At 36.9% G+C, this 9,721-nt stretch overlaps 1 protein-coding gene across 1 annotated transcript in view; it reads left to right on the top strand.

The window, feature by feature from the left end:
* The window catches only part of LOC140231815 (N-acetylneuraminate-9-phosphate synthase-like), a 13,479-nt gene extending 4,633 nt beyond the window's left edge, over positions 1 to 8,846 (top strand). The window contains exons 4-7 of the mRNA XM_072311968.1: positions 1,658 to 1,759; positions 2,904 to 3,063; positions 8,280 to 8,386; positions 8,658 to 8,846. Of these exons, the coding sequence (XP_072168069.1) occupies positions 1,658 to 1,759; positions 2,904 to 3,063; positions 8,280 to 8,386; positions 8,658 to 8,846 (558 nt within the window). The remainder of the gene's footprint in view (positions 1 to 1,657; positions 1,760 to 2,903; positions 3,064 to 8,279; positions 8,387 to 8,657) is intronic.
* Positions 8,847 to 9,721: the final 875 nt, after the last annotated feature.

Raw genomic sequence — 9,721 nt, 5'->3', positions numbered from 1 at the left:
ACTTATTTTGTGTCATTATTATTGTTATTATTATTATCATTATCAGTATTGTTATAATAATGATAATAATGATAATAGTTATTACTATTATCATTGTTATTGTTATTATTATTATCATGATTATTATTATCCGTATTTTATTATTACATTGTTGTTATTACTATCATTGTTAGTATTAGTCTATTATCATTATTATTAATTCGGCATTTCAGACATGTGTATATGGTTAAAACAAAACATATTTGATTCAGCATAACATAGATAAGAAAAATTGTAACACAGAAACAAAGCACAAATGAGAGAAAAAAATCTAGATTGTGACATAGAAAACAGGGTTGCCTTGTGTATGTGTATTCAAATGTTTTATTGCAATTACATTTTCGTTCTAAACGAAATAAACATAATGAAATGCAATGAAATGAAAAAAAGGAAATGAATACTTAATTATTCAAATTCGTAAAGTTCTTCCGTCGGGATGTTTTTCATTGCAACTGATAATCAGTTGATCAGTTAATCAGTTGCAATGAATACTTAATTGCTGCGGAGACAAATACAGTGTATATGAATAACGCGTCTCGAATCTGTATTCTGATGTAGGCGAGGGAAAAGCAATTTGTGTAAAGGGAAATTCACCTGAAATGCACATGTACATAGATTTAGTGAAATCAGAAAGTTTATACGCTTATAGTGAAGACGGCGAAAAATCTGACATTCCCTTCAAAAATAATAAATCCAGCCATGACAGCAAGTGGATTTTACAAAACTGAAAAAATACAAATAAAAAAAAGATAAAAAAGCTGCTGTGTCATGTTAAAAAAAACTCCTACAATATCACAAAGATTTGCATGATACACAATAATGTGGGACCTCTGGTATCTAGTATTTTGAATATAAGGGAAGGAGATAAAACATAATCATTTGAACAATCCATGGCTGCTAATCTGCTCAGCAGTCGCATCTTCTTTGTTTGGAGGTGTACACCGAGCAAACCGTCAAATAACACTTCAAACATATCTTTCGTTTAGAGTTCAGGGTCTAGCCTTTATTATGGTGTTGGTGTACACTGATATACATTTAGAATGCTACGATAGCACTTTGATAATTGCACTTTGAACTACATGAGGAAAAGATACAGACATCATCAAATCCACTCCTGATCGGAATAAAGTCGATTTAAACGTTCATTGTTTGAACATGCAGCAATGATTTAGGGCGGTGAGTTGGCTCAGTCGGTAGCTCGTCTGCCTCCGACCCAAGCGACCCGGGTTCGAACCCGAGTCTGGACTGAGTAATGTTGTATGTAATCATACCATCCCCTCTAGCAAGAGGCAAAACTCTCTGTCCCTCAGATAGGACATAAAATGGAGGTCCCGTGTGTGAGAGAGTCACATATCATGCACGTAAAATATCCCGCTTCACTCACTCATCGCAAAGTGGTCCCGCCTCACATCCAACTGGACCCTATGGAAGACCAGCTTGGCATAGCTGAATATGGGCTATCCAGCCATCTTTTCAGATGGAAAAATGAACAAACAAACAATAACTAGAGTATCGTAGAATAAATCATTGAATAAACAGAACAGTTTTTGGACAATACCTGTGGAGAGGCAATATTATATATTAAAATCCTTTAATTTCTGTTTTTCCCTTGCATTAGATCTACGAGACGGTGAAGGCACACCATAATAAATTTGTTCTTCTGCAGTGCACAAGCACTTACCCACTTGATGCCAAAGATGTTCACCTACTAGTAATACAAGTACGTTGAGGGATTTGGGATGTTTTTCCACCATTCTCCCTCCCTCTCTCTCTCTCTCTCTCCCTTTGTAATATATATATATATATATATATATATATATATATATATATATATATATATATATACATATGAATTATATATATATATATATATATATATATATATATATATATATACACATATACACACGTACATATATATATATATATATATATATATATATATATACATATATATTAGTTATCATAATTATGTGTGATATTTCTTTGACTATGGCAGATTGTTCATCCCACCTCACCATCTATGGATGATGGAGAAAATGTCATTCAGATGTGGCAACGACCGTTTAGAGGACAATTATTATGTACATGTATTGTGTAGTTAACTCTCCTTTTTTTTTTTATCTTTCATCAATATTACAAATACAAAATGAATATTCTGCAGTTTGAAGACCCCGAGTAGACCAACGTACTCACATCTTTCTGTGTTTTTGTTTGTTTGCTTGTTTGCTTCTTCATCTTCTTCTTCCTTTTTTAATACAAATTTTTAATTTTACACTCACGATTCGTCACATCCGCTCATCAGCCATAGCACATAATTATGAAAGTCTCAGGGTAATCATTTAAAGGAGAACTCCAGAGTGAGATTTTTGCATCTGAACATCTATAAATTGGGTATACTGGGTTCAGAATTGCATAAATTATAGTAAATTTACATAAGCAATGAAAATGATTTCAAGATTCATAACTAAACATGTACAGTGAAAAAGGATGATTACGTAGCATCTTCACCATAGCTTTGCAGGTTTGGGTGCTTGTGGAAGCAGACCAAAAGAAGAAAGCATGCATAAATCCTACATAGGGGAAGTTGTGAAGCAAGTGGTATTGTAATGGAATTACATTGCTACGTTATTGGAATATATGATCTTCTACGTCATCATCCTCGTTCAGGATAATTTGTTTGTGTTTTTTCAGAGTATTGATTTAATTGGTACAAGGACCACCATAAATAAAATTTCTATAAATTTATACATGATATGGCACTGTCGATCTATGTACTACATGATGTGAAATTATGAAAATCGTCTGGCATTCCCTTATTGAATATTTGTCATTTCCATCCGATCCATCTCACTATCTCTCAGGAGTACAAAGAGAGGTTTCCCGACGTTCCCATTGGTTACTCTGGGCACGAAGGGGGAATCGCCATCACCACTGCTGCCGTTGCCCTGGGCGCGAAAGTGGTGGAACGTCACATAACTCTGAATAAGTCATGGAAAGGGAGTGACCACGCGGCGTCTCTAGGTAACCACAATCACGACTCTCTCTCCTGCTTTTTTTCTCTCTCTCCCTCCCTCTCTCTCTCGCTCTCTCTCACACACACACACACACACACACACACACACACACACACACACACACACACACACACACACACACACACTTTTTACGTAATCTTTAATGAGATTTCATTCAAATCGTTATGGTATAATCATAATAATGTATCGGAATTTACCATTCTCCCGAAGTCATGTCAATGACATTTGGGATAGCATGAGACTGTCAGAGCAACTAAAAGGCGCTGATTTATGACTACACAGACAGCGTTTAGTTAGCTGTTTCTCATCGTCTGACAATGCCCGATGTGAGTGTGTTGTGTGTGTGCTTTTACGCGGGCTCTCTCGGCTTCTTAAAACATACAGACAACATTTCCGTCTGTCTGTATGGATGTTCTCGCAGGGGTTTTCTGACAGGTCATTCGATGTTATATGTTTCCTCTGAAAAGATGATAACGAAGCTGTTTCATCAACCGGCACAATGCATCTCATCCCGCATGCATTAGTTATTGGTATGCCAAGCAATCTTTCTTCCTGTCATAGACTCGTATACTTATACTATACTTATATTTTGCGTTTAAATGATATCATTCGGCATTTTTAGATAATGGGAGCAGAGATGGAAGGGTCACCTAACCCCGACGAGCAGATAATTATGGCTGCGTGCTACATCCCCACCCGGCCATGATATTAAAAAGGAAAAAAAAAAAAAAGGGGGGGGGGGGTGCTGCAGGGTATAACAGCTGTAAAAGGATGCGCGATTTATGCAGAACCATGGAGCTTTGGTAGCTCCATGGCAGAACCACTTATTTCAGTACAAGTCTCCTCTCGGCTAATCTGTGCGGGGTCGGGCTAACTCGGCCCACGGGACAACTCGTCCTACACGTCGAGGGTGGGCCGAGTTGTCCCGCTCGTTGGTATCGATAGTGTTAGTAATCGTTTGTCTCTGTTTGTGTTCATTTTTGTCTTTATGATAACCGTAATTTTGATGGAAATGTGTCCAGTAGTTTAAAAAAAAATATTTTCCAACTTTTGGGGGGTATAACGACGTAAAACTGATATTTCAGACGTTTTTATCGCGATTTGTTCGCGATCCCCATAGGCGCACGTTCATTTCTGCGCGGTGGGCCCACTAAGTTTTAGCTGTCGTTTTGTCAGTAAATCTCCTTAAAACTATCAATTTTATCATGTATGAAGGTGTATTTAGGGTACCTACAACCAATTTCATCTTCGATGGAGTGTAATTTTGCGCATGTTTGGTGAAATGTTTGATATTAAATTATTCGCATGATTCGAGGCGCGGCGGGGCGCGGCGCGCGCCAAGCGAGCGCCAGAGGGAGCAGCCGGCCACTCCGCAAACGTCGACGGGCGGGTGGTTGAAATTGGAGGAGAAGGCGTCATTTGCTGCACTTCCCACTTTTCTATATTATGTAAAATCAAATTACATGTATGTAGCAGATCATTCGATGTGAACTACATGACGGTCATATGCATTTAATGTTTAGGTTAATATTCACAAATCTATTCCTAAGCTCTATAATTGTTATGTAGTTTTTTGTTTGTTTGTTTTAGTTACTGATTTTATATGTATAGATTTATGTCCTAGTCAAAAGGTATTTCTGTCCAATAAATGTTACATTTTTCTATAAAAAACAACAACAAACAAGCAAAAGTCAAAGGGGTGGGTCTGGGCATTGTTTGATATCCAGTGGTCAGTTATTTGACCTGTTATGGACTGGTTTGGTTGAATGGTTGATATCATGAAACCAGTTTTTTAATGAAATGTATTGCTAGCTAGATTGGCGTTGTTTATAATTATGCCTTTTGTGTGTACTTTCAAAAATAAAAAGGAATTGTTTATGTTTTGATGACATTGCCATTTTTGTCATGGGAATCCTTACCCTAATTCACGAGAAAAATCCTATGCCACCTGTACCGGTACCTACCCTTTTTTGTATTGTTTTCTTTTTATATATACATTTCTCTCTCTCCCTCTAGCTATGTTATGTATGTGATGATCTATTGGACCAAGCTTGGACTTCATATCTTAACCTTTTCCCCGCAATAGCCCTATTAGATGTGTCAATCTTTCAAATCTTTATTTTGTATACAAGATTTATAATAAAACTCTCCAATCCTTGCTTGTCCTGTGCACACAGATTGTTGAATTCATGCACATTTGGTTTGTTTTGTTTTGTTTTTGAACAAGCAGCAAATATGAATAGCTTCTCAAATGGTCTTCCTTCTCAAGTACTCAAAGTGTTACATGATTTGCAGTCATGCAGGGTCACAAGACAAACATTGCAACATGCACTGTTAGGCATTGGCAAGGTCATGCATATAAGCTCTCATCTTCCTTTCACAGAAGAATAAATGTTGTTTTGAGGCCATTGCATCCTTTCGACTGTTGCCCTGCCCTTGATTACAATATACTGCTCTTTCCAAGACTGCAAGATCACAGCAAATTTTGAATAATATGAGCGTGGAATGTATATGTTTTTTTTTTTTTTTTTGTGATTTATCATCTACTATTTTCTCTCCATTTTTTCTTGAATAACAGAACATTCTTATATGACTTGAAATAATACTTTCATTTTCAATTATCACATTACCAAGTATCACCTGTGTACAAAACTTTCTTTCCACAACTGAATTGTAAAGTTTTGTATTTTGTTATGATTCTTCATTGTCTGGCTCTGTAGATCGCCTACTGCCAATATTTCTGCTTCCGTTCCCCCTCTCTCCTTCTCTCTTCCATCAACCCACTCTTTTCTTATGCGTGATGGAACTGAATGTGTTTGTCAAATGTCAAATCAGATTTCATTTGAAACACTGCATACTTCTTGTGAATTACACACCAGTATTTTTTTTTCTGAATACATATTTACACAGAACAACTAGTGTATGCATATCTACACTGATGTACAATGTACACAAATTTGATATATTTAATAAAAATAAAAGTCTCAAGTAGTGCTGTACAGGTATGGATTAAAAAAATATGTGACAAAAACATCATTTTAGAGTCATCACTCTTCATCATCAGTAAATAGTATGCATTCCTAAAATGTGAATTTAATTCCAACACATTTTACAGTGTGTTATAATGGTAACTCAACATTTGTTCCTGTGACCCCGTAACAATATTGCTCTGGTATTATTTTCTCCAAGGACTTGGGGTCAAGGTTAGAGTTGTGATAGGGTTGTGACAGGTAGGTTATCATCTATACGCTTGATGTGAGGAGTAGGGTTAGAGTAATGTTTCTTTGTAGAATTTATGTTTGGCTTAGCATGCAGAATTTTCAAGTGAACAATTGTCGCAGGAGCAAATGTCATGGAACCATTACGACACTGACTTCATGATGTACATGTAGGCCTACTTCAGTTCCATCATTCTATTTCATTACTTCTTTTTTTTTTGATACCCAACAGTGAGGATACATACATACATACATACATACATACATACATACATACATGTACATACATTCAAAGAGGACTTTCCTGCAATTAGATTATTTTCTGCTTGACTAATTATGCGATAAATCTGAATTCCAATCCCTCTCGGGATGACATGGATCAAAAGAAATGTTAAAAAAGAGGAAATGTGGAGCCAATAATCATGATTCTGAGGTCACAAAAATACATTATAGGCATACAAGTGGAATTTTATATATCCTCTACAAAGCGAATATTTTGATTTTTCAAAAGGTAATGACTCAATAAAAAAAAACCGATTATGTTAGTCATTATCAGCTTTATTGTTGCCAGTATATTTATTCGAAAACGATAACAGTAGCAACATTGACAATGACAGTCATAATTTCAACCTTCTTCCATAACGTTCTTATTTCTAATATTATTACTGGAGTTAGTTGATCAAGCGAAACGCTGCTAGAATCGACATCATTGGCTATTCAACAGGCGATGTGATTGTATTTTAATCTCCTTGCCTTATTTATTTATTTTTCATTATATTTATTCCGTTTTCTTTTAGCAGAGAGTCCCTTTCAGGGTCGCTCGGAACTGCTGTACCCAAGGACCCTGCAACACATACAAAATACAATTTGAGTAAAAAATGCAAACATGCAGACATGGTAGCAAAGGGGAAACAAAAACACAAAATTATACAAATCCAAAAAGCGTACCCGAGAATCAAATGGTTGTACACAAGCCATTAAAAAAAATCAAGTCAGGGAGAGACAAAAAAAAAAAAGAAAAATAAAAAGGAAGAAAAACCCACCACATTCACCTCCACACCAGTACACAAGCACCAAACCAGACCCACACACACGTGCGCGCGCGCGCACACACACACACACACACACACATCTTGGTAACAGCAAGAAGTGGGAGGAGAGATATTCTCGACTCCAATCGGGTAACCATGGTAACAGAGAAACGCTCCATGAACACCCAAGCCATGTGTTTGACTTGCTGTTGTATAAATACTTCACTTCTCTGGCGATTAAGGCTGATGACCCCGTCTTTCTTCGCGAAGAGGGGGGGGGGGGGTTGTAATGGAATCAGAATGGAAGCGGGTGTATTAATCATACGCCGACTTGAAAAGAAGCCATAATTCAAGTCTTCTTTTTCCCACTATACTGATATTACCACTAACAAGCAGAGGAAAGAAATAGTTGTGCTCCATTGTAAGTCAGAAGTGATTTTTTTTTTTTTTTTTTCACTCAGTTATGTAGTATTTCTATAGGTCCAGCAACAGGGGAAAAATGCTGTCAAAGGTTCAGTGTTGAGTAGCTGGATCCACATTGGATATGCTCTAAATCTAGCTCGGCCGATTGTTACGCGGTCCTCTTTGATGACATCGCTATGAAACATGATGATAATAAAAACAATAGAAACAATGATAGTAGTAGTAGGTAGTAGTAGTAGTAGTAGTAGTAGTAGTAGTAGTAGTAGTAGTAGTAGTAGTAATGATAATAATAATAATAATAATGATGTTTATAGTAATGATAAAAATAATAACAATGATAATTCTGCTATCGATTATATAACGATCATAATTATTAACATTATGAAAATAGTGATTATAATAATAATAATAAGAAGAAGAAGACGAAGGAGAAGAAGTAAAATTGTCACAAATCGATGCGGTTCTCCCCTAACGCAAACAGGTCGTCATTATCTTTCCGTTTCTCTCTTGATTTCTTTCATTTGATGAAGATCCTGCTGAGCTCACGGCTTTGGTAAAAGCCATTCGCGAAGTGGAGACGGCGTTAGGCACACGGAGTAAGAAAATGCGAGATAGCGAATCAGCCTTGTTGAAGAAGGTGAGAGCTTTGTAGAAGCAAGCAGTGGACATAGTAACCAATGTCCAGCTCCATTCGATGTTGTAGCTCCATGATTCAATTAACTTAACCAGTGCGCAGAGTATATGTGATATAGTTTGTGGGAGAGCAACCATCTTCCGGCGACTTGATCTAACCAAAATGAATAGTCCCTATCAAAGACGGGGATTGTTGCCCATTTATGAATTGAAACAGTATAACAATGACACTCGTCATTTTTCGTTTTATTCGTCTTGTTTGCTTTTGTATTCAGATGGGGAAGAGTATCGTAGCACGCGGGAACATCCCACGGGGAACCATCATCTTGAAAGAGAATACTCAGGCCAAGGTTGCAGAACCCAGCGGAATCCAGCCCCAGCTCTTGAAGAAGAGAATTCTCGGGAGGCGCGCTCGACGAGACCTAGCGGATGACGAGACTATTCTTGAGGAAGATCTAGAGTGAACGGGCTCTCTTATATTCTTCAGCCTTCAGACTACCACCACCAAATAAAAAGAAGAAGTTAGGGAACAAAAACATCATCAACAACAAAAACCCAAACCGTTGCAACTCAGAACCTAACTGTACCATTTTGTCTGTTTTTTGTTTGTTCCTGTTTTGTTTTTAGATGGGATTGTCATGTAGCTCAATTTAGTCACTTAGTGATATGATAGTTTTGTGGACGCTAGATTACTGTTCAACAGAGGAACAGAGAAAATTAAGGCGCCAAAGTATTAATTAGCTTGTCACATGGAATCTGAATGAATATAGGATGAGGCTCAAAATGATCAAGTTTGGAATGGTTGTAATCGCTATTCAGCATCAATTTTTCTTTTATTGTTAAGGCTCTTAAGGCCAACTGGGAGAATGCAATTTAAACATCGCATCTCGCATTAAAAGGATACCTTCACTGTGAAGGGGTTCTAATAAAGAATTTCAGTCACTCAAAAGTTAATTGCATATTATATAATTTAAAAGCAAATCTAATCTCGTCTTCATTAAACTTAATCCACCAAATTGCATCTTCCTCCCAAATATTCTTATCAGTCTCATGCAGCAGCAAATCTTCAAGTCCAGCAGAATTTCATCAAGGCACTTTCAGACCTTTACTCAAAGCAGAGAAAGCTCCATATCAGGATAGAGGTATGAACACAGAAAACTGCAGTATTTGATGGACCGCTGACATTATAATCGACACATCACATTTTGCATTGCTGGATACCACAACTTCATAATGAATTATACCCCATTGTTCCCTCAACTTTCTCCGAAAACTCGACTTTGAATCTAGGAGAGTAAATGTGACTCATGCATGGTCACTGAAGGGATTCGAAATAGAT

Source organism: Diadema setosum, chromosome 8 (genome assembly GCF_964275005.1).
Source record: "Diadema setosum chromosome 8, eeDiaSeto1, whole genome shotgun sequence".
Classification (NCBI taxonomy): Eukaryota; Metazoa; Echinodermata; class Echinoidea; order Diadematoida; family Diadematidae; genus Diadema; species Diadema setosum.
Note: the sequence above shows the minus strand (reverse complement) of the source record. Positions and strands in the feature narration are given on the sequence as shown.